General features: G+C 39.6%; 1 protein-coding gene across 1 annotated transcript; it reads right to left on the reverse strand.

Annotated features, from left to right (window-relative positions):
* Positions 1-16,931: 16,931 nt before the first annotated feature.
* On the reverse strand, positions 16,932-24,591 carry LOC118773917 (collagen alpha-1(XXIII) chain-like). Its single transcript, XM_036522947.1, has 14 exons — positions 24,525-24,591; positions 23,072-23,116; positions 22,552-22,596; positions 22,122-22,211; positions 21,328-21,381; positions 20,659-20,724; positions 20,265-20,291; positions 19,935-20,003; positions 19,648-19,701; positions 19,342-19,368; positions 19,174-19,227; positions 18,646-18,732; positions 17,878-17,916; positions 16,932-17,461 (listed from the first exon to the last, which is right to left on the reverse strand). The coding sequence occupies exons 1-14, from the start codon at positions 24,561-24,563 to the stop codon at positions 17,459-17,461; spliced, it is 699 nt and encodes a 232-aa protein (XP_036378840.1). The 5' UTR covers positions 24,564-24,591; the 3' UTR covers positions 16,932-17,458.
* Between the last annotated feature and the right edge of the window lie 1,938 nt (positions 24,592-26,529).

A 26,529-nucleotide genomic window follows, 5' to 3' on the forward strand; every position in this document is an offset into this window, starting at 1 on the left:
GTATGAATCTGTAGGATTTCTCACCCTTGCTGCAGACGAGTTTTGTCCACCCAGAGCCAGGCCCCCTCTGTTTCTGAGTCACTCAGTCCAATCCAGTATTCACCTTCTTTTGTGTGGTTGGTAATGAACTCCTGAACACAAACACAGAATGACTCTCACTACTCACTCTGCTGACACAGACACTGATAGACACACATGCCACATTCATACATCCTGGGTCTGTCAAATACTGAGCAACAAAAAACATGAGACCGTAGGAAGTCTAATGACGTGAAAGAGGGTACTCAGCCAAACCAGGCATACCAACTTACATATAATCAAGAGTTTGGCAGATAAAATCTTTTATTCAAGAAGATATGAGCAATAACACAAATCATATAACACACTGATAATTTAGATATATAAAAATCTGATACATCAGTTTGTTAAAAAAAATATCTGTGGCAACTGGATTATTTTCATTGTAATTTTCTCATCCACATACCCACTCTATCACCCACTCAGTCACTTACTTGCTCACTCAGTTCCTTACCTGTTCCTTCTCACTGTTTATAATCACTAGGTCAGCTGCCTGTTTCTGGCAGTCACTGCGACTCTCCTTCCAGCGTCTCTCCTCAGTAGAGAAGTAATAGCACTTGAAGCTGAACTGCTTCCAGCCCTGTGGACAGGTCCCATGCACTTTGTCTTTGCAGAAATAAAAAGGAGAGACAGTTTCTATTAAGCATAGATGGACAAGAAACAAGATCCTTTAGACATGAGAGGTCTGTAGTCACAGTCTACAGACATATTAGTGCCACTCACGATGTAATCTGAAGTTTTTATCCAGAGCATTGAGTTTCGATTGAACTTCAGTCGTCACGATTTTGAGTCCGTTCAGATCTTTCTCCATTGTTGAATGGTTCTGAGACAGCCTTGTATCTATCACAGGAGGGGCAAATGCATTGAAACTCAGCAGTACATTTCATGTCAACTGCTCCTTATCTTCAAAATTAATTTTTATCAGTTAGGCAATTTTTCAGATTCAAGTGTGTTACATACAACTTTGCACATCCTTTCAAGCTCAAACTGAAAATCATCAGATCAAATTTATCATCCCCAAGTGATTGTATGAACTTTATCTGATGAGAACACATATGATTTAGCATTTAAAAACCATGGATATTACTATTTTTGTCAGCAGTTGTCTCATGACAGTACTTCTCTATTACACTTGATAGTAATCAAAGCATAACATTTACATTTACATTTATTACATTTATTCATTTGGCAGACACTTTTATCCAAGCATAATTAGCCTGGCACTTGTTCATATGGATATTTGTTTAAATGTGGTCATGAGTGCAGGTGAGCATATTTGAATTTACGCTTTATTTTCAGTATAATGCCCAAGTTGTATTTAATAATTTTCAAATGTTGTCATGATGCACTATGTTAAACACACTGGAAACAAGATTTGGGATCGGCTAAAATTTTACCATAACAGTTATGGTTCACTGCAAGGGAATTGATTTTAATGTACTTACAGTGGACACAGTAAAACTGTGTTTATTCAAAAAGGACAGTTTATGACATACAATGGACACACGTGGATATGTACAAACACAGACACATATAAACACACACATGCAGATACACACACACACCCTCACACAGCTTACCATTGCCACAGCTACTATAGTAGAGGCACATTGTAAGTTGCTCTGGGCAAGAGTGTCTGCTAAATGACAATAATGTAATATAATTTGTAATATTGTAATTTGTATCAAAGTCACAGCAACCATGGACATACACACTGACAGTGTATCATACTCACAGTGGACACACAGGGCTATGATGGCTGTTAGTAGAAGAGCACACAACAGGCACATCGCAGCCAGTGACCGTTGTCCACTGTTCTCTGTGGAAGCAGGCATTAGTGACATTAGTTGTATGATTACGATTATGATTATGATTGTGATTGATTATGGTTATGGTTATGATTATGATTATGGTTATGGTTATGGTGATGATTATTATTATTAGTCTCTAAAGCACTGTAAACATGCCCTTACCTGTGCGCTGACCTCTTTGGCTGTTGCGTGAGGTCTGGCCCACTGTGCTGTACACATCATTGTCTGGGGAGACCAGCTCGACGTATATGCCCACTGAATTGGCTGAGGCTGAAGATGCATCCATGGTCTGAATCACTAATGGAAATGGTCCCTGTGAATCGTGCTGCTGACTACCTATTCTGTGGGTGCTTCTGCTTTCTGTAGAATTTTTATTGACGCAGGGATGCTGTCCTGAGAGAACAGGAAGACTGATTGCATGCTGTTAGCCATTTTGAGTACACTGATCTCCCCACTCTGATTCTTATCAGGCTTAGAGTACTTAAGTTAAAGGTGGTGGGGGGGGGGGGGGGGGGGGAAGGGGGTGGTTAAAGAGCAGAGGTCAAAGGTGAGGGGGGGGGGGGGGGGCAGCAGTACTAATCCAGGCCAAAAAGGGATTCAGATCAAAAACATTGGAGAGTATTAAATGCATATGCAAAATGGATTACAGTCAAAAGCTTTCACAAGTAGTACCATTTCGGATGTTTCGAAATTTCATCGAGGCAGGTGTTAAACCACTCATTTACTCAGTTTAACCTTGTTACACTTGAAAGAAATTGTACATTTGTGTTGTTTACATGACAGGAAAGGACTTTATATCCATAGAGACTGGAAGAAACATGTACTAGGTTTACTCACCCGTAAAGGAGCATATTTGCATAAATGAATGTGATACAAATAAATTCAAATATGTACACATGATCTTTTGGTAGATTATTTTAAAGAAATTATGAAATACCCTCTTCATGAAGCTCTTATAAACATCAAGCTCTTAGCTCCCCCTACTGTGTGCTCTGCACATTGTCATTTAGCTATAAAAAACAATATGACACGGCAACGTTGACAAACATGTTCCATTGAACTGGGGAGACCAGTTCAGTGTACATACCCTCTGAATTGTTTGAGACTGCAGATGCATCCATGGTCTGAATCACTAACGGAGATGGTCCCTGTCCAGTGATTTGTGCTGCTGACTACCTGTTCTGTGGGTGCTTCTGCTTTCTGCAGAATTTGTACTGATGCAGGAAATTGTCCAAAGAGAACAGGAAGACTGACTTGCATACTATTGGCTGGCATGAGTGCACCGGCACCTTGATTCTGATCAGGGTTAGAGTGCTGAAGTGAAAGATGTTAGAGAGGGGAGTAAAAAAGCACAGGGTAAAGGTGAGAGGAAAGAGGAGGTGTACTACTGAGGTGTAAGGAATTCATTCAGACCAAAAATACCCTTAGATACTGACCACTGTACATGCAAAAAGTATTTCAGTCAAGGGCTTTCACAATCTGTAACAGTTGTGACCTTTCACAATTCAGTTTTACTAATCCATTAAATCTCATGTGAAACCAGTCATTTAATCAGTTTAATCTCCTCATGTGCAGTTGCATGTCAAAATCAGACCTGTTCGGGAAACCATATTTTACTAGAGAAGACACCGTTACTCTTTTCCAACTTGTCTTTGAGTCTCAATCAATAGATCAAATATCTGTATTTAATACTCATTATATTAATTTACTAATACAGTAATGATTAATAAGGCTTACAGGTTTGTGTCTCAGCTGCTAATAGTAAGGTTGTAGGCAGGACTTTAAATTGACAAATAAAATGGACATTAAGTATCACTTGAGCACAGTATTTTCTTCCTACCCTTGTATGAAATCTGTATAAACTTTCTTTTTTTTTTCCATTTGGATCATTGATGTAGCCAGTCATGGCAGATGGTGACCGAAATCCCTGTGGTTATCATAATTTATTGCTATGTCATGAATATATGCATTTTCAGCCAAAAAATAACAATAAGGTTTATTTCCAGAATACAGATACATGTCCTACTACATTGATACATAAAGATTAACTGTTTGAGAAAACCACTTGCTATTCAAAATATTTATGCTACAGTCATGCCGATGTTTTCAGTAGTTACTCTTTTTCTGTACAATCCGGCATCAAGACTGGAAATTTATGAAAGCATCAGTTTCACAGACAGAGTTATATTTTAAATGACAGGAGGTGTCAACCCATGCAGTTTCATGAGGAACAGTCACCACGCAGTTTGCATCTGGGTGTGTTCCACCCGACGTATCTGTGTGACTGTTGTCTGGCTCTCCATCCCTCCAGAAACTGCAAGGGAAAGGACAGAGATCAAATGAGAGGCAGATGGCCCACTTCTCCATTGTTGCACATAGGCATACAGTAACTACTGCTGCATGTTAACTACAGAGTTACATTAATGTAAGAGAGCTCTCTAGGATGCAGACCACTTGATCAACTTGTGATGTAGGTTTGTGTCCTTTTATGCCAAGTCTCTTTGTATGAAGAATTATTCCCTATAACAAGTCTATATGATTTCTTACCCTTTTCGCAGAGGGGTTCTATCCACCCAGAGCCAGGTCCCCTCTGTTTCTGAGTCACTCAGTCCAATCCAGTAGTAGTTACCCATTGTGTGCTTGGTGATGAACTCCTGAACACAGACACAAAATGGCTCTCACTACTCACTCTGCTGACACAGACGCTGAGAGACACACAGCCCACACTGACACAACTGTCACATACCAAACACAAATAGAAATAACCATCCAAAAAGATAAACAAGATACACCAAGAACAATGTCAAACCTACTTCATCTTTTAAGCATATATATGCAATTCTCAAGATATGGGAACCAAAATCTGGATCACTGCATCACCTGATTAACCTATGTGGTTTTTAACTTTAAATAATACTGATTTTCATACCTGTTCCTCATTACTCTCTATAATCACCAGATCAGCTCCCTGTTTCTGGCAGTCTTTGCGACTGGCCTGCCATCTCCTCTCTTCATCAGAGAAGTAGTAACACTTGGAGTTGAACTGCTCCCAGCCCTGTGGACAGGGTCTACAGACTTTCTCTGCAAAGAAGGAACAGGAAACAATGTTTGGCAAATACAGGATAGACAACAAGCAAGAGTAAATGAATTGAGTGAAAAACTGTTGACTTCACTCATGTGGCTGTAATTGGCTCTGAGCTCCTCCTGATCCCTCTCCATAGTTGAATACCTCTGAGATAGATTTGTATCTAATACAGAGGGGAAAAATGCATTGGATACAGAAAAATACAAATGAATGCCGAAAAGTAAAATTTTATCATAATCTCAGTAGACACACACACACACACACAAACACACACACACATACACACACACACACACACACAAACACACACACACACACACACACACACACACACACATACACACACACACACACGCACACAAACACACACACATACACACACACACACACACACACACACACACACACACACACACACACACACGCACACACAGCATATAAAACTCATTGACACTGACAGTAAACTCACAGAAAACACACAGGGCTATGATGGCAGTCAGCAAAAGAGCACACAGCAGCCCCAGACACACTGCAGCCTGTTGGGAGCGATGCAAGCTTTGTCCACTTTTCTCTCCTGTGGAAATAAGCATTATGGGAGGTAAACTGACTAAACTTCATCATTACCACAACTTGAATGAGCCTTAAGAAAGGTATTGTACCTGAATTGCTTCGGTCCATAGCAAACTGTATAAATGGGTAATGTGTCTAGAAAGCAAATACAGTAATGTACTATCATACGTCTTAAAATAATATCAAATTTTATCTTTTAGTTGTTTCCTCCAATAGGAGCTGTGGTTGTATTTTGACCAGGGATTTAACTGAGTTTTCACCTAAAGCTGTTGACCATAAAATCAGATTAATATCTGCTCACAAGCAACATGATTTTTAATTTGTCCATTATTCCTATTACTGTAACTTGAATATAAGAACATTCTTTGCAACAGGAACCAAATACAAGACAAACAGTAAATATATTTGCCTTTTGTCCGTGGCCATGCCTGTGCCCACTGTGCTTCAGTGGGTTAAAATCCTTTCAATGCTCATTTATAAAATCAGTGTTAGGAATCAAATACCTACAAAGTTTCAAACTGAATTATGTAATTATGTTGTTTTGCCACAAATATACATATGGTAAGTGTGACTGACCTGCTGATCCATGTTGAGACACTGTCTGGTGATTGGTAGAGTCAGTGATTTTCACCTCAGAATATGTTACATTTTCACCCCGAGTCACTGAGAGAGAAGTGGTGGGAATGAAAAGATAATACTGTTTTACATACATACATATGTATATCCTCAGGTGAAATGACAGAGTGGGAGAGAGATTGTAGACTGCAATTACTCACCTGCAGCCTCACGACTTGAGTCCTTCTTGAACCTCAAAGCTGAGTAGAACACACCCTCCGACATTGGAGCAGCGCAAATGGCAAAACTGACGGACAGGATGACACACAGAAGAAATCTGCCAGACTTATTCAAGGAACAGAGGAAGCAAAAGCGCTGCCGTTGTGACACAACACACACACACACACACACACACACGTGCGCAATTACGAGAAAAACCACAGCACTCTTCTGCAGAAATTACAAACGTATACCATTCCCTGTTTGTTGTTCATAGAAGAGACTACCCTTTGTTAAACCAAGATGTCATACACCTAATTCATTATTTGTTAACTGGTATATTTGATTATGTATGTAAATCGTAAAAATTGTACTTGCTCATCTTTTTAGAGTGCGACACTGTAGCGTAGTGGTAAAGGAGCAGGGCTTGTAACTGCAATGTTGCTGGTTTGATTCTGTGATGGGGCACTGCTGCTGTATGCTTGGGCAAGGTACTTAACCCAAACTTTGTAGCAGTAAATATCCTGCTGTATAAATGGCTAACATGTAAAACTGTATGTGAGTTGCTCTGGATAAGTGCATCTGCTAACTGACTGTAATGTAATGGGGTAAAGCTTGTTGCCCAGCGGTACAACAGCAGTGCCTCAGTGGGGAATCCGTTCAGCATCCTACATTATCAGGATATCCCTGCTCCTTTCCCCCATACCAAACTGCTGCCCATTTATGAATAATGTGAAAATAGAAAAATCAACATAGCTCCAATCCACAATAAAACCTTCAAGTATCAACCAATGGACGGACTCAAAACGCTTAATTATTTTCTTTAGTAAATGTATTAGAAATGTTCATCTACAAGTATAATGAATATAATCATGACATAATTCATAACCAAACAGTAATTACAACAAATATTATGAGAACATGTGTAATTATGTTGAAGTATTTCTGACAGTGAGGTGAGGTTTTTTTTTTTTTGCTACCCAGCCCAAGATGAAAAGACACAGTTAGAGCTCCTTTCCTTTTTCACGATAATCTGGTGTAGATATGTCACATAACTCATATCACATTCATCTATCATTTTCCTCCACAAGTGAGCAAACTATGTGCTTGTTTATTCTGGTCCCTATGAATAAGTGGCATATGTCACATGTTTGTGCAATCAGAGCAGAAGAAATATATGAGATTTGCAGACATTAATGTGAGGAGATTATACCAAATAAATGACTAGTTTAACACCAGGCTTTATAGCTGAGCAAGATTCCTATAGAGAATGATCCTACATGGTATGGATGGTTAAAACCTTTGACTGAAATCTATTTTGCATACACTCTGATTGGTCTTTAAGGGTATTTTTGGTCTGACTGAATCCCTTACACCACAGCAGATCTTCTCTCCTCTCACCTTTACCCTGTGCTTTTTTACTCCCCTCTCTAACATTTTCCACTTCAGCACTCTAACCCTGATTAAGAATCAAGGTGCCGGTGCACTCATGCCAGCCAATAGTATGCAAGTCAGTCTTCCTATTCTCTTTGGGCAATTTCCTGCATCAGTACAAATTCTGCAGAAAGCAGAAACACCCACAGAACATGTAGTCAGCAGCACAAATCACTGGACGGGTCATCTCTGTTAGTGATTCAGACTATGAACGCATCTGTGGTGTCAAACAATTCAGAGGGTATATACACTGAACTGGTCTCCCCAGACCATGATGTGTACAGCATGGTGGGCCAGACCTCAAGGAACATTCCATGGGCTCACCACAAAGGTAAGGACACCTATATTATTGTCTGTAGATGCTCTTTAAAATAGATGCTGATTTTAAGGGATAATGTTGAAACACTGAAGACAGCTGACTCTTAGAGATCTATGAACAGTAATGCATGTCTCATGTACGTTCAGGTTTTAATTTTAAAAGTGCTCTGTTGTTATTTTGCCATTAGTGTCTGTATCCTCAGGGAAAAGTACACAAAGGTCACATCCCTACAGACTGGCTGCAGTGTGTCTGGGGCTGCTGTGTGGTCTCTTACTGATTACCATCATAACCCTATGTGTTTATTGTGAGTATGATAGACTTTCAGGGACTGTCTTTACTGTGAGTTTGACATACTGTCCATATCTCTCCATTTAGTGTGTTTTTAGAATGCCAAACTACGCAAATATGTTTGTATGTACGTGTACATGCGTATCCAATCTGTTTTTCCTGAGATCACTGTCAATGTACTGTCCATGAAAATCAGCATTGTTTCAGTCATAAAAGATGGATGATGCTACATGTATCATACTGAAACTTGCGCAATGACCTGATTGTTTTCTCAGGTAGGGAGAGGTTGATGTATTCTGTACTGTGTGTCAATGCTTTTCATGTATTAGACGCACACCTGTCTAAGACATGTTCAATGATGGGGAGAGATATGGAGGTGCTGAAGGCCAATTACACCAAACAGATTGAAGTTAACAAGCAGCAACAGAGCGACTACAATGTCCTAAAGAAACTCAGCTTTGTGGATAAGTATTGTCCCCAGTTTTCACAAAGTAAGTGGCACCACTCTTGACTTTTGACAAGAACCAGAGACATTGATACAGAAGACCCTCACCATTTGTGGATTTATCATGTGAATTTTTGCATATCCACACTGGGTAGCACTCCCTGCTCACGTTCCAATCACTAGTGCTGTTGCTCTTGATGATGTGGTCGCAGGTACAGTCATGTGAAGTGTGAAAGATGTTTTTTTTTTTTTAAAAAAAAAAAAACATCTTTCACTAAATTCCCTCACTAAATTCCTTGGTGTGTATATTGATGATCAACTTTGCTGAAAAAAGGCACATTTCATTTGTATCAAATAAAAAAAATAATAAAATAATTTAAAAAAAACTGTGATTAGAAGACTTAGACATGTCAAGGAAGGCCCAATATAATGGAACAATGTCAGCCCTACTCTTCATTTTTCTATTTTTCCTGCATTTTCTGTCACAGTACCCACTACTCATTTGTTATTTACTGCTTGTTTTTTTAATACTATGGCTGGTTGTTCTTTTCTCTTCCGACTGTACATCTCCTCGTTTGTTACTGTCTTTTTCAGAAGGCTTACTTGTTCTTACAATGTGGTCAGTTCACAAGCCTGTCTTCGTTCTTTTTTAACAAGCTGTGCATGTCGATTTGTTTAATGTTTACTTTTATACTTGTGGAAATAAACTAAACTTTGTCTGCTTTTCAGACAAGGCATGTTCTAAATTAGATTGCCAGGCAAGTTCCCCCATTGCAATATATTCAGGAACACAATTAAATTGTTGTGTCAGGGGTAATGAAGATTATGTGTGACACTATATTGTCAGTAAGTAAATGCAGCCTTGTAACGTAATTTACAAGCACTGACTTACTACATTCAGACATGTAATTAGTGAAGTATAGTCAGTGTGTGAGAAGTGAATAGCTGGACGGTTTGGAGCAACACTTGTTCAGTATTTCTGGAGTGACTGCTAACTGCAATAATTTTAACTATATGTGTAACTCCATGCAAGCTAACAAATTTTCTGTTGATAAAGCACTACATAACATGATTTTTAGCCTATTATAATTCCACAGAATTTGTGCTGTTGCTTCAAATTTCACGATCAATGGAAATGCACAGTTTACTTTTGAACACATACATAATAGCAATAACAATAAATTCAATAATGAAATTAAATTTCAAATTCCTAGTATTTCATAACTGATCCCATGGGTTAATATTTGTTAAGGACCTGTGAATCCATTACAAGCTGTGCTGTATTAAAATAAATCATTATCTTTCATAGCATATAGGCTAATGTTATCATTATGTGATTTTTTGCTCCTGGGCCTTGGGCTTTGGTAAATATAAGCAGACAGATTGTCCTGACATCTTGAAGAGAGTCTGGTTTGTTGTTTATCTTCATTTGACAGAAAACTGTTGGATATTCTTTCTAAGCAGAGAGGCTGTGTGGACCCTGTCCACGGGGCTGGGAGCAGTTCAGGTCCAGTTGTTACTACTTCTCAACTAAGCAGACAACCTGGAAGGACAGTCGCATTGACTGCCTTACGCAGGGAGCTGACCTGGTGATTGTAGATAGTGAAGACGAACAGGTGAGTGATGGGTTGAGAATGTGATAATATAGAACAGTGGTTCTCAACCAGTGTGTCGTGAGGCAAAGTGAAGTGTGCCGTGGAATTTTGAGGAACCTGATGCATTTTTATATAGGTGTGTGGGTGTGTGTGTGTGTGTGTGCACTTATACTCTGTGAAAAGACTGATGTTTTATATTGTGCTATTAACCCTTTTGCATGTAACTTATTTTTATGATATGTAGTGCCTGTGTTACAATACATGGTTGGTTATGTTTTCGTTAGTGTTATTAAGCTTCTCATAGTTTTCAGTTAGCATTTGCCATATTTTTAACGTTAAATCTCTGTTTCCTCAAAGCTAAAATTAGCTAGAATTTTTCCAATCTAGTGTTCTAATCGCACCGGTTTTGGCATACGTGCCAAATGGCAAACCACACCGGTGTGACCATATGTGCGAAGGGGTTAATGGAGTAATGTTTTGTTTTATTTTATTTATTTTATTTTAGTATGTTGCTGTTCCTGATGCCGCACTATGTCGGACAAGTTCTTCCTCCGATGCACTTCAATGCATTTTTAATAAATAAACTTGCAGTAAGTGCAAGAACCAGTCACAAAGTATTTGATATAAGATAATTAGATCTAAAAGACAATTAATCATCTTAATTTGGATTTTGCAATAACTATTAATCTTTAAGAGATCGTATAAGTGTGTGAGTGTTTGTGGGCATGTATGTTTCATTTACTTATCGACAAACAGTATGCTTATCTGGTATTTCAGATAACTGAAACACATAACTAATCTGAATATTTTCATTAAGCTACATAATAACATATAATACATAAGGCCTCAGCACAGATTGGCCATAGCTTTTAACTTTGGATGTTAAACTGCAAAAAAATATATACTATATAGTTTTTTTTTTTTTTTGCTATATAGTGTACGTATTTTGGCTACAAAATCAGTATGGGGGATCATCATAATCACTTAGCTTTTCTTGCAATGGCACAAGGCATGCTTTGTTTACATCTGAGGCTATGTCCTGGATCCTCACTGTAATTTACTGTAATGAATAAACTCACCGGTACTCACTTTTGGGTGAGGATAGATGTTACTGCGCAAGTTTAAACCCTCGAGAGTTACACTGAAAAAGATTATGAGTACTGGTCCTGGTTTTTTTTTTTTTAACATTTCCCAAGCCTGGCCTAAGTTGGCCAATCAGTCTGGACTGTCTGTCTCTGTGTGCCTCTGTCAGCATTTCATTTGCTCATTAGATGCCCTTACACAGAGTGACTCATATAGTTCCATACATACATACGGTACATTTATCAATGTAGCAACAAAGGTGACTCACACCCTTGAATTAAACCTGCGGGTTTTGTTTTACAAGCCCAGCTCCTTACCACCTCACAATTATTATTTAGCTTCATTCTTTGTCTATTTTTAGGAGTTCATCTCTTATCACACAAGAAAAGATGAATACTGGATTGGACTGAGTGATTCAGAAGAAAAGGGGACTTGGCTCTGGGTGGATAGAACATCTCTGCAAAAAGGGTAAGAAATCCTATAGACACATCATAGGAGACAGCCAGCACCGTAATGCAAACACGTGAGCCACCCGCAGCTAACCCTGAGTGGGCCCCTTTTCTGCAGCACAGAGCAGGTGAATTACACCATCTTTCATATTGAGGATACTTATTCAAACGCACAACGAAATTTAACAAACTACTTTATAACACTGGACACATTATGGAGTTAACTGTATTGAGAATATTTTAAACTGGTGGAGCTTTTTAACATTACACACTATGAAGTGTCACAACTGCTGTGAAGGTGCTGATCCTGCGATGGCCGTGATTGCGGTTTGCATGATTGCGATTGTAAAAAGTCCACCTGCCCACTCAACTCAGATTGTTACACAACTGTACTGTGAAGATAGACAGAACAAGATTTTCCTTTAAGGCCAAATAATTTTTTATTTTAAATCAGTTTAACTTATCTAAAATTGTATATTGGAGAAATAACTTTTTTTATTTAATTAGGCTAACTGTTTATCTTGCCAATACTGTCGGTAGCTGTCTAAACTATAGCAACCATCTAGCCTATCTGTTAACTTTGACGGACTGCATCTAGCCTATCTGTTAACTTTGACGGACTGCATCTAGCCTATCTGTTAACTTTGACAGACTGCATCCTTCACGGCTTTTTAAAAAAAAAAAATTATCATAATAGTTGTTGACAGGCTGGGGCAGGGCCCGTTTGGACTGCGGGGCCCCCCACCTTGCGGGGGCTGCGGGGGTATACTTTACAGCCATGGAGACAGCTCTAACAGTCATTCACTCACCAAAAAAAAAAAAACATTAACATGAACATCCAGCTTACAAAAAGTGATCTACATCCTACAGAGCTCAGCAATATGTATGGCCTTCTGTGGTTTTAATAAGTCAGTTTTACCATAATGCATGCCTTACTCTTTCTTATGTGTTTTTATTCCTCCACTAGATTGAGTAAATAATGGGAGTGATATGAGGAGTCTTCACAGACTAAACCCTCTCACTCATTATTAACAGTCTCCATTGCCATATGCAGTTACAGGGAGCAATAGACTGAGAATGTGATGGAGGAGTCACTGTATCCCTGTAGGCAGCAATAGAGAAATAGGGTGCCTGTGTCTCATTCAGTCTCTGCCCTTTCTATTTCCAGACACTGGAGGAGTGGAGAGCCAGATGACCTGTACACAGATGTATATTGGAGACAGTACAGAAATGCAAACTGTGCAGTTACCTTTCCTGGTGAAAATACTTGGGCTGATACACCCTGCCATTTTTACAAGAACCATGTCTGTGAGGCTGTAGCTCTTGTCTCCAAAACATCTCTTTTATCATGACATGTATACAGTTGCATAGTATGTAAAATGAAAAATCAACAGTTAATGTAATGTAACGAATTAAGATCAAAAACATAAGTGGTAGCTGAAAATATTGAAAGTGTAATGATAGTTCCCTGAATTAGCAAATGATCAGCGAAGAGTATGTAAATAGCGAAGTGATGTTCATAAATACTAAGCTAATATGATTTTAAAATATACAAATGTATATATTTTTCTCACTTTTGTTATTTGTCTGTGCATTAAGCAGCAGTAGTCATGATGTCATATCTTACCATTTTACCAATGATCCTTCACTTCACATTTTATTAAAGTACTGTATTTGAACTGGGCAGCTTGTTATGTTTTACCACTCTTTTATGTTATCAGCGTGCAAATGATTATGCTTATGTATTCTGCCTGCATATTCTTTTATGCCAAAAAATGGAAATGTCTCAACACATAAATGAAAATAAATATGAACAAATAAACTAATCTGGAAAAAGCACATAGCTGATGTGTAATTGCATAAACCCCTCCCTTCAGTAACACATTTCACTTGTTTCTATGATAACTCGCAGTACTTATCCCAAGAAGAAGACACTACAATAATGAGCTCAGTGGTTTTATAATCTGCTGAAAAGTCAGTTGCGTAGATATGTGTTGACTCAGATCACATTGATTAAATGTCTTCAGACTGTAATCGGGTTTTTTCCTATTCCTGCGTGAGCGATACCTACTCCTGTATACCACTTCCTCAATACCATAGAAGAGCTGATATGATCATTCTAATCAGATGTAAACCCACTGGTACAAGCAAGAAAAAAAATTCTGATTTGAAAAGATAAACATCATGCATTGAGGTGACATAGGGGGTTGAAGGATGTGAATACCAGGTTAAGAAGAGAAGTAAACATCAAGTTGATGAGCTTTAAAATACATAGATAGTTCTCATCCAGGCTTTAATTTGGTTCACTTCTCTTAGCTTTTTCTCTAGGTCAGTCCTGCTTCTCTCATCTCATACCTTTACCCACAACCCTGGAAATCCACTCAGTGTCCTTATCCTATTTAGGAGCTCCTGAATGCAACACAATAAGCAACTGCACATGGCAACAGCAGGCTCACCCATGGTGCTCTCATCATTTTTTAAAAGTTCCTCTTTCAGCTGAAAGACCACAGGACATAGAAACACAGGAAGAATACACAGAGCACACAGAACATTAGCAGCAGAGCACTTTCTGTTCATAAATGGATGAATCTACGGTATGTACAAACTCAGAGGGCATATACACTGTACAGACCATGATGTGTACAGCACAGTTGACCAGACTTCCCACAACAGCCAGGAAGAAAAAAAATTAATCGCTGACCACATTCCTGATCTCAGAAGTTTATCCTTCAGCCTAAATACTTTAGATGGAACACAGCTGGAGCCTCTGGATTAAAATTCCATTTTGTCAATAATTTGATTTTGCACTGCAAAATGCTATTAATATTATAATATAGTACAATACTGTTCATTTTTTTAGTAAAAAAAAAAAAATGTATATATATATATATATTCAATGCATGGTTTCTTATACCATGTACTTATTCTCATGTACTTATACTCCTGTTTAAACAGGCTTATTAATAAATGTATTGGGTACAGTATGTTCTTGTAATGACCCATTAAACTATAGCTATAACCTAAAAACCTTAAAAGTTCAGTACTTCAGATGAATTACAGATCTGAGACGTATAACTTTTATTTATGAATATGGTGTTAGTTTAATTTACAGGAGTAATCTCAATCTCTCAATCTCTCAAAAACAAAAAAAGGGAAAAAAGTTACAAAAATAGCTTTACTCTTACAGAACCAAACACAGAGAAAATAACAAAAAACTGATATACCAAAAAAAAGGTAAACTGCTCATGAAACCAGTAAAGGAAGGGGGGAAGGTTAGAGAGAGGTACGGAGAGAGAGAATGCTATGCTATACATAAATTGACATGACAAAAAGCATGAGACTCACAGACACAAACAATTTGAATTTACAAATTATCGTTGAATGACTGATTAAAATACAGCATGCCCTTGAGTTTTACTGTTGTCTAAAAGGATTACTCTTGATTATATGTACATTTATTTCCTCACTAATAAACACATACTACAAATCTGAGATTTGCTTATTCTAGTACTTGAGTAGTTTTGAACCACTGGTGGATTGTCATTTTCTAAAATATCGCTCTTGCCTCTCTTCTATTGGAGCACTGTGATGTCATAAAGGTTAAACCGCACTGCTTATTGGTGCAGTCTGTCTTTTGTAACAATTGTTTTTACCTTTTTTTGTACTAGAATGCAATTTGAATCAGACTTTTTTTTTACATTTTGCAAGTAACTGTTATTGTATTTTATGTATATTTCATATGCTTATTTGTAAAGCACTTTGAACTTCACGTTAATGTATAAACTATATGTATATAAATAAGTATTGTATTATTATTATTATTATTGTTGTTGTTGTTGTTGTTATTCAGGAAGAACTGAAACAAGAGGCTAGTCCTTAATCATTCAACCCAGCAGCAAACAGTAATGAAAGAGACAAGAATACACATTGTGAGTGATCATTGATACTCATGATTTATCAGTAAATGTAAAAAAAGAACTCTGTTCTCACTGTACAACCAGCATATCCTATAACAACCACTCCTTCTCAGATAAAAAGATACACTTACGTGAGTAACACGACAGACTTTTCTTCACAATTAAGGACTTCACTGTAACAGTGGCTGAAATGAACACAATTATTTGTCATTTCGCAACATAGAGCATTGATTGCTTCACATCAAAATTGTCAGGGAAAAATCCATGAGTCATACTGAGAATGTAGTCAACAGCTTCCACTTTAAATGCCATGGGAAGGAAGAACATACAGTCAGACATGTTCATGTTATCTCCTTCACTCTTTACCGCGAAGTGTGCATACATATAATTGGGTTTTACTGGAAATCTACATAAAATATATTCTTAAGTAACATAACTCTCTGCCGGTCCACAGCATAATAGAGAAGGAAAAGCAAGCCCTTTGTAAAGGTTCTTAAATGAATTATATGATATAGAAAATTGAAATAATCCTTTTCATTATTAAAAACAAGCTGTTTGGCATCACACAAAAAGATGATGTAATAAGCTGGCAATCCAATAATGGCTTTGTTTTGAATGCAGTCTACATGGAATATTATTTATGAACATTCACTGAAATTCTGACCTCTATTCTTCAGGTGCCTAACTGCACACACGCACACACATACATTTGCATGGTCATTCCCACACTCAAAATCGTCACACACACACGCACGCACGCACGCACGCACGCACACACACGCACACACACACACGCACACACACACACACACGCACACACACGCACACATGTACACACACACACACACACACACAAAAGCAAACACAAACGATATATCAGTTATAAAATACAATACAAAATATAAAAATACAGAAGAAGTAACTTCTGATTTGGAATTTTGTTTGGAATCAGTTGATTTCTCAGGTCAGTCTGTGATACTCCAGTCTAACCGGCTTCTGAGGTGTGATCTCCTGATTCCCCATGGCAATGAGAGGTACTGAACCATGTCCCTCCCACCATGTCAGTCACAGGCTCCCCCCTGGAGAATCTGAGCAGGTCCTGACGGCAGGTCACAGTCCTGCTCCTGTCAATCAGTGTGACTGGCATCATAGAGGCCCCTCCTTCTCTCTAAAACTCCTCCCCCTTTTGGGACTGAGAGAGATATGTGAGTTTCCCATTAGGTCGCCTCGTCCTTTCAAAGGAAGCAGCAGCTAAAGGAATGGCAGGATTAACACCAGTACACGTTCCGCTCCACACCATCCACAGGGTTGGTTGCACTCTCTCATGCAGGATGCAGACACACTGGCCAGCCTTATTTTTCAGGGATGGCACCCAGTCTCCCCTCTGGATCGTAGCAGCAACTCAGACAGAGTCCCTCGGCTGCTTCTCCACATGTTCTGCCTCTCTCTGTCTCCTCCGTCCCACGTTAATCAACAAGATGTCCGGTACAAAAAAAGCGCTCAATATATTACATATAAAATAGCTTCCATATAAAAAAGCGAAAAAAAAAATGTTTTATTACAAAATATACCATATCAATATGTACAGATGCCTTTCTTCGTGTTAGTGATCACTGCAAGAGAACAAAATTTGAGGTGAAAGTTCAGTATGGTTACAGATTAAATGCACAAATAGCTTTTGGAAAGGCACTGAAAAACAAGTAACCTGATATTTTCAAGACATATTTGATGTTAAAGGAGGAGCAGTTGTTAGTCATGTAGACAAGCTTGAGTTGTTTGTCTTGTAGACAGACATAGCAAAACAACAAAAAAGCAATACCAGGAACTGCAAAAGAAGTTCACACAGATGTGTGATCACACAGTAATGACACAAATAATAAATATCATTAATCATCATATTAATTATTACTGTTAAATGAATGAAATGAAAAGACCATGGTATAAAAAGTAATTAGATAAGATTATCATATGTTAGATTTAATTTAGTGGTATAATGCTGTATTTTGCCTGTTTCTAATTCAACACTGACCTTGTGCCAACAGCCTGGTATGGGCAAGCCGTCCCGCCCCTGGCAATTTGAAAAAAGCAGTTTACCAATGATTTATTAACAGAATTATGTGCCAACCCCCCCCCCCCCCCCCCAAACTCATAGTCACTGTTGCTGACCATTTAAAAGGTCAGAGAGGGAGAGAGGTCTCAAGTTCTGCCTCACACAACCATGTCATCATTCACATCACTGTAAGTGACAGAAAGACTACTTGTTCTTGAAAATCAGCTGACAGCTTGTGCAATGCCTAACCACTGACGTTTATAATATGTGGACAGTTTATGAGATGCAATAATTAACAGATTTATTCTGTGCTCCCGTTTCACTGTTCAGGGATGAGCAAACCCTGCCTTGTGGGATGAATACGTACAGATCACCTTGCACCTGTCTTGACTTGGCTTTGACATCAGCGGCTGAAATGTTTTGAATATTGCAGCATGCATTCTGTATTCAAAATGGTACTGCTTATTAATAGCACTAGGACTGACATGTGTTCTGTTTCTCTTGTTGTTCATGTGGCCTTATAATATGACCTTATGTACCTTTGCTTTGAAGGTCACTCTGGATAAGAGTGTCCGCCAAATGGGTACATGTAAATTATGTCTAATCTCACTACCTACTATAAACCTACTCACTACCTGGAGCACCACACTACCTTGCTCCCCACTTAAGAGATTCCACATAAGTTGTGACTTGAATAAAAGAGAGAGGTTAAAGTGGAAATGAGAAACAGGGAGTGAGGTCACCCACCACAGGACAGGGCTGGTCCAGTCCAGGTGGCCCCTGCTCTCCTTTCTGCCCCTTCAGGCCCCTCTTCCCCACTGTACCCCTGTCCCCCTGTGGAAAGCAAGGTAAAACTGGGTCGAACGGGGACTGCACAGTCAACATGCAGAGATCAAGGTCAAACAGGGACCAATGCAGTCACGGTGCTCATAACAAGGTCAACAACAGCCTGCACAGTTGTCCTACCAGGGACATCGTGAAACAGAGATCACCCTGTGTCCACCTCATTGGCTCTGGAATTGGACTGTTCTGATGAACTGCTGAGATCACCGGATGCCTTCTAGTGTGTTATGACAGTACTATCTGTTCCAGTGCTTTTCTTCCAGTCTCTCGACTGCCTTTTATTGCCCTTCTCCAGTTGGCCTTGGTTTTATTTTTTTTTCTCTGAAACAGCCCTAGCAATAACCCTGCTCAGGTCTCACAGTGGGATCAACCCTCAGGCTGCACTATAAAGCGCTCTCAGGTGCAATGACAACAGAAACTCTGCGCCCCCACCTTCAGGCCTCTTTCTCCTCGATCTCCCTTTTCTCCCGGCAGCCCTGGAAAACCCTGCAGAGACAGGAAAAAGGAAGCTATGACTGCAAAGCATTCCTGGGAACCTGACCATCAGTAAGAGCTAGTCAGCAAACAGACGTGAGTTTGGGTGAGAATGACTGTACTCACGTCCAATCCTGGCTCCCCGGCCTTTCCCTGGGAAATAACACACAGATCATCACTGACACTTTCCATAGTGAACATCATGTCTCAAATTAGCAGAACGAAAAGCAGAGAGAGGCACCACAATTCTTCCAGCGTGCTTTAGTCTGCTTTTCATTTCACCCAAGTCACTATTTGGACCATAACTGACATCATATGTTAGAGTAGGGGTTGGGCACCTGCTAACTGGGAGGGTCAAACACTTATGGAAGCCAGGCCCTTACAGTCTGGAGCTGCCAATCACTGAAGTAAAGATTTGCAAAGTGCACTCACCTTTTCACCTTTGGCCCCTGGGAGACCAAATAGTCCAGGGGGACCCTGGAAACCCTGTGAGTGGAGAGAGGTCAGGCTGGTTTTATTGTTCAGGGACCATGAGTTTGTTACAGTGACTAAGACTGATGGATGAGAAGGACTGGAAACTAACATACTAGGGCTCTGTGGCGTGTCTGTGTGTAGGTCAGTGTGTATGCACATGTGTGTGTATATGTGTTTGTGTGTGTGTGTGTGTGTGTGTGTGTGTGAATATGGATGTGAAATATGCTATGTGGGGAAGCACTTACTCTTACACCAGGAGCACCTCTCTCTCCAGCATCTCCCTTCTCTCCTTTAATGCCCTCTCCTGGATCCCCCTGTTTGCGAAGCACACTTTACAGTACCTGTCTCACATTCACAACACCTCAAACCATGCAGCAGCAGTTCCACCCATGTCACCAATCCTGCCTATTCATTCTCCCCACCTACATCAGCAGCCTCACCCATTCCCAGATCATTTTCAGTTAAAAAGGAGGACAAAGTTATGGTAATGGCCCTATCCAAAGGCTGAACGATTTCTGGACACAGGTTACATGTTGCAGAGTCACACAGTGCACACAAAGTGTCAGAAAGCTCACCTTTTGGCCAGGTATTCCATGGTGTCCCTAAAACACAAAAAGATGATGCTTTTATTCTCTTAAATAATAATATAATAAAACGTTAAGAGAAGCGCAACTGTTTTTAGATGTTTGCATAAAAAGAATGATCTCAGTGGTACCTGAAAGTTGAAATGCAAATAAACATTTGGCTTACATTACATAATGTTACAATGGGAGGGCAGGTACAGGAATACATTTTGATCACTTGCAGTCAAAACTAGCACTAAGCCGGGGTGCATTTTATCAGAGAACTCACTTTGTCTTCCCTAATTTCTAGCCATGGCTTTGGCATTTCATCACATTCTACGTGAGTTTTTTTGATCTCCTGACCTCTACTCTGTGACCTTCCATAAAAAAAGGGAGACCAACTCACCATGAAACCCGGGGGCCCTGGGGGACCAGGGGGACCAGGTGGCCCTGGCTGATAGATCATCTGTGCCTTAGGGAGAACAGTGAGAGGACGGGATACCAAGGGTCACAAATGATATTTATGATAATAAGTAATGAATTAACACAATAAAAAAAACATTCAGCTTATCTAGGCTCATCAATATGTCTACAGTTTAAAGTTTATCTAGCACTGTGTAAAGCCTGGTCTTGACTCTATAGTGCTTCCAGTATAAAACCTGGGAAGCTATTCTATGAATTAAAAACTCTCTGTTGGGATAGAAATACTTTCTTATGTCAGCATGAAATTTACCTTTAACTAATTTCTACCTGTGACCTCTTGTTCTGCTGACAGGACTTGAAATAGTTTCTGTAATCCACTTTATTAATTAATTTTTAATCTCAGTCAAATTTTCCCTGAGACTCAACTTGTGTTATTAAACAAAACACATTAAAATAGCTTTATCAATATCATGTTTATAAATTGTTAATAACAAATGTAACTGGATTTTTGCAAGTGTAGTGAATACAGTCTCTCTGCGGAATACATCAAGACAGCTGTACTTCTTCTCATAAGCACTTCAACAAAGTGTTAAGTAATCTTGATACACCAGACGTTTTCAGCGAGGTGCAGATGAGACAATCTTAAACTGACCAGGGTGTCCTCGAACCTGCAGTCTCCCTTTTCTCCCTTCGGTCCATCGACTCCCTGAAACAACAGAATGAAAAAAAGGTCCATTCAATGTTAATTTCAAACATAGTGATGCACCAGTATCCCTTTTCCACTGGAGCCATACTGGCTCACTATACCTCTTTCCCGCTGTAAAGATGGAACAAGGCTGGCTCAATGTATCCCTTTCCCACCGAAGAACTGGAGCCAGGTTTGTTTGCTTAGTCAGGCTTTGGTAGTTTACTATCTGTATTATTGTTAGCTCCGTCCATGAGCATTGCTGACAGTGGCCTTCTAACAAATAATTTGTAGCTGCAGAACTACAGATCAACAGTGTAAAAGGACAAAAGTAGAGTGGCACTCTTCCCTTCCACCTCACTGGAGGGCAGAAGGAGGGGCTTGATTCCATAACAAAGACTTTCACCAGTTCCAAGACACTGAACTCTAAATACTGGGCACTGAAAATTCTCCCGCTGCCATTGAACATTCCATCAACATAAATCAGTAACAATGGAGCCCTTTAACTCAGAAACAGCAGTAGGGACCAGGACAGTGTGACACAATGTGAAGCCCCTCCCCTCTCAGCGGCATCCATCCATGCTGCCTGACGGCCACTACATCAGAGCCCTGATAACTATAACCCACGAGCAGGCCTCTTCCCCAAAATTCCCAGGACATTTCCATCTTGTCCATCTCCTCTGCTACCCCCCCATCCCTCCCTGGGGCTGTGTACCACCCATGAAGACATCAGCACCCCACCCCGTCCCCCACACACTCACCGTAGGCCCTGCCATGCCCATGTCACCCTTCTCCCCCTTCTCTCCAGCAATCCCAGGCTCTCCGCTGTCACCCCTTTCCCCCTTCGGGCCCTGAAGAAAAAGAACAAGATAATGGAGACTTAAGATTTTGCCACCTTAAATAACACAATGCAGTTTTCATTCAATCATTATAGGGAAACTATCTATAGTACAGTAATCTATATTACTACATAGGATAGCTAAGTGCCGGTAGAAAAAGGGGTTTGACTGTAATGTGAGAGACACCTTTAGATATTTAGGACTACACATGAAACACTATGAGATTGATGCTAAATAAGCCTGAGAGATATTAGGACCTTTCTATGAAGACATATTTATACATAGGAGATACCACCGGAAATGGCAAATGCCTTTTTAGCACATGAGACAGATTCTTTTTTTATTTATTCACCTGTTCCCCATCAACACCAGGTGGCCCAGGTAACCCCAAGTCTCCCTGTTGCAGCAAAAGAAAGATCAGAACAGAACCTCATTCATTCAACTACTATACCATTACTATCCAGTAGAAAGAGCCTTGACAGACTACAAACTAATTAAATAGCCAAGGACCCCATGGCTCTATACCCTATGTCTACTACAACATCAAACTAGTGTAAAATATCCTTACCCTTCACTTATATCTATAATTACTGTTATTATTGTTTTCCCTCTTTCTTTCATTTTTTCTTATTCTTTTATGATGCTTATGGACACAGTGGGTTGCTATAACATGTTCTATGCATATTATCATAAACCCACCCAGATACCTAAGATATAATTTCCTAATTCTAATGCAATACATTAAATGTGAAAATATTAATGTTTAACATTTCACATTGCCCACAGATAAATAATCCAAATAAATTAATGAATAAATACAGGGCTGGGTTTAAAAGGCGGGTGGTAGTGACCATGTAAAACACAGCGCATACCTTTGTACCTGGCTCTCCTGGAGGCCCTGGGGGGCCTGGGGGCCCCTGTGAAGAGTTGACAAGTGATGACAATTAATTAATGTTAAGTAAGACTAATGCAAGACAGCATATTTCAGTCATTCAGTGTCAGCCCGTAAGCATTTGCCTTTACTCATTCTAGCAAAAGCAGGTTACATAAGAAATTGTGTTGGAAATTGTGGTCCTGCAGCAGGTGCTTATTGGGCACAATCAATCAAACAATCAATTGATCGTTCAAAATTTATTTGGTAGAAATTTCGTAGTTGCATCAGTGTGGTATGGAATATGGATACTATAAAATGTAATAATTCAGAGAGTTATAAGAACTTCCAAAGCTCTTTGTACTGCAAGAAATGAATGTGCATGGTGACCTGAAAAAAAAGGAAAAAAAAACAACCGGGAAAGTCAGAAATTCAACCACCACATCCACATCAAGAAACAGGTTCTCGTAAATAAAGAAGAGAAAGTTCAAATGTTTGGAATTTCATTCACTCTCTTCTGTTGTGTTTTATTTCTCTTCCAGGTCAGTGCTGTCCAGGGTCTCCATGCCAATTCCTAATTTATACTTATGTCAATTATACATATGTTAATGCTTTGTGTCTCAAGATGTACTTTCAAATTGTTAGAAATTGTACAGTTGTTGTATCGTGTATTGATCTCTCAAACCACAAAGCAGCCATACATGGGTTTGTGAAAATTATGGATGCATAACAACAGAATGTGGAAATCATTTAGTTATTTACAGCCACTTCCAGCAGGTTTTTGCTTTGCTTTTGCTTTACCCCGTTGTTATGCTAAGTACACAAGTGATGTTGGCCAAGTTCGTTGTCCACCATCAAAAAGGTGCCACCCACAAAGACAATGGAGAAATGCCAAGTAGAGAATGTCACTCTTGAGAAACACACCACACATGTAGAAACAGATCAAACACTAGTGGCTGTGTAACCTTCCTGTTTTGATTTAGCAACCACTAGCCAGTCTGCATGAGCTTTGCTTACAAAATTGGTGCACATGATTTGAAACATTTTTGCAATTTCTTTTGAGAGTGTTCAGAGCAACAAATTAGGGCCTAGATCAATGTCCCAGGACTAGATGTGTATCACGAACCCCATACTAAAACATTCAGTTATAGAAAATACTGCAAACAGACTGTCACAAAACATATTTCAAAATATGATGTCACAAAACATTCCAGGGCACAGAGGTCCACAAAAATGACAGCTGTCAAAGGCAACAATCAGCTATAATTACTGTAACAATACCACTGCACTGGCGTACAGTCTAACTGTGTGCACAAACCACCAAAAATAGCTCCTGTAACAACCTGCACTTTTTCTTAGTTTATTTGTAGTAGTGTATTCACACAGGCTACCTAAGCTGAGGGCTCAGTGTTGGATCAGCCTTAGATCCCTTCATCTTGACGAGCAGAGCTCACCTGGAGGGCTTCGTTGCTATTGACACGGATGAACTCCATTGATCCTGGTGTACCTTTCTCTCCAGGTAAACCCTGCCAAGAGGGAGAGAGCAGGCAAATGCATTGAGACAGATTATCACATGTTCACGGCTCATTCATTCATATGTCCTTCTATCTGGTATTCTATCCTTAACCTGTCTCTTCACACCATACTGTGACTCATATCCAGAAAAAGTCAAAGGGAAGTGATTCAACTGATGTCTATTTGTTTTAACTTTTTTCATTTTTTTTTTTTTTGAGGTGACAGAGCTGAACACACTGGCCGATGATTCTAATTTGGCATTCATTATATTCTCATAGTATGTTATGGGGTGGGGTGGGGGAGGGAGAGGTGCTGATGTCTTCATGGGTGGTACACAGCCCCAGGGAGGGATGGGGGGTAGTAGAGGAAATGGACAAGATGGAAATGTCCTGGGAATTTTGGGGAAGAGTCCTGCTCGTGGGTTATAATTATCAGGGCTCTGATGTAGTGGCCGTCAGGCAGCATGGATGGATGCCGCTGAGAGGGGAGGGGCTTCACATTGTGTCACACTGTCCTGGTCCCTATTGCTGTTTCTGAGTTAAAGGGCTCCATTGTTTGCAATTAGCTGTGCTGATAAATAACCAAATCCCAGAATTCCAAGCAGGGATATAGTGGCCATGATGTAAGCAACCCTTAATGCCATGGTATGACTGATCTCCTGCACACAAAGGTTTTTAGTGAAGTAACTACACCACAACTCCAGGTTTACTGAGGCCTCATCTGCTGCACTTGTATGCTGCATTCAGAAACAGAGATTTAAAGATAAGTCTCCCCCTTTATAACCTCCCCCTTTCATGAGCCAGCCAGTACACTGAGAAATAGTGGGAGACAACTATGAGATGAGACAGACAGCCATAATATCTCTGTGAAATTTCGCAGGTCTAAGTGGTGAAATCCCCTTACCCCCCCCTCCCCCCCCACTCACTACCCAGCAGAGTCTCACTTACCACATCTCCCCTGGGTCCTGTTTCTCCCACCTCCCCCTTGTCTCCCTGAGCAGAGACAAGTTATTTTAGTGAACAGATTGACCAACCAACGTTAACATAAAGGACTGAAAAGTACTATTTGAGAAATATAATGTGAATGTCTCTAATGTCTTAATTTTAATTAATTTGTTGATTTTTACACAGTTATTACTCTCCTTAATGTGTTTGTCTTTTTAAAAACAGGTCAGAGGATGTTTTGGATGTGTTGGCCAACATGTCTGTTTTTACTTCCCTTTACCTAACTCCCTCTTAAAGATGCCCATTGGGAAATCCTCTGCTACCTCTGCGGTTCAATACCAAATCAAATTTGACTGACAATGTCAGTTGCCCCCCCACCCTCCTGCAGTTCTCCAGTTCTCACCTTCAGCCCTGGAATGCCATCCACCCCTCTCTCCCCTGGTGCACCAGCTGAACCCTGCTCCCCCTGTGAGATAAAAAGTGAATTGCACTACCTGTTTGGTATAACACTGACACGTAGCAGAAGCTTTCTAGAATTATTTTTTTTCAGTTCCTCACACAGCTCATCATCAATAGTGGTAAAACAGAAACAGCGCAGTGACACATTCTCCCACCCAGGTATGCAACCATTAAAGCCACAAAGACCAGGCCTATCACACTGATTCAACAAATGTTTTACTTTTCATTTAGTAATGACATAACCTGATACCTGGCAAAACATCTTAGCAGGAGATGTTTTGTAATACTGTAATATTGCAATATACGATTCGATTGGTGGACTTTGCAAAATACCTGTCTGTGCTAATAGAAAATCAGCCTTGGTCCTAAATTAATCTCATTAGTTATGAGATATTAATACCTTTATATTAATCTCTCCTTCTTGCGCCATTCAACTACTACATTGCTAGTTTCTCAAGACAGTTAAACTGATAAACATGGATGAAGTCGCTGAAGACATTTTCTCTAAATTTTAACAATGCGGAACTATAATAAAATATTG

This window comes from Megalops cyprinoides, chromosome 3 (assembly GCF_013368585.1).
Source record: "Megalops cyprinoides isolate fMegCyp1 chromosome 3, fMegCyp1.pri, whole genome shotgun sequence".
Classification (NCBI taxonomy): domain Eukaryota; kingdom Metazoa; phylum Chordata; class Actinopteri; order Elopiformes; family Megalopidae; genus Megalops; species Megalops cyprinoides.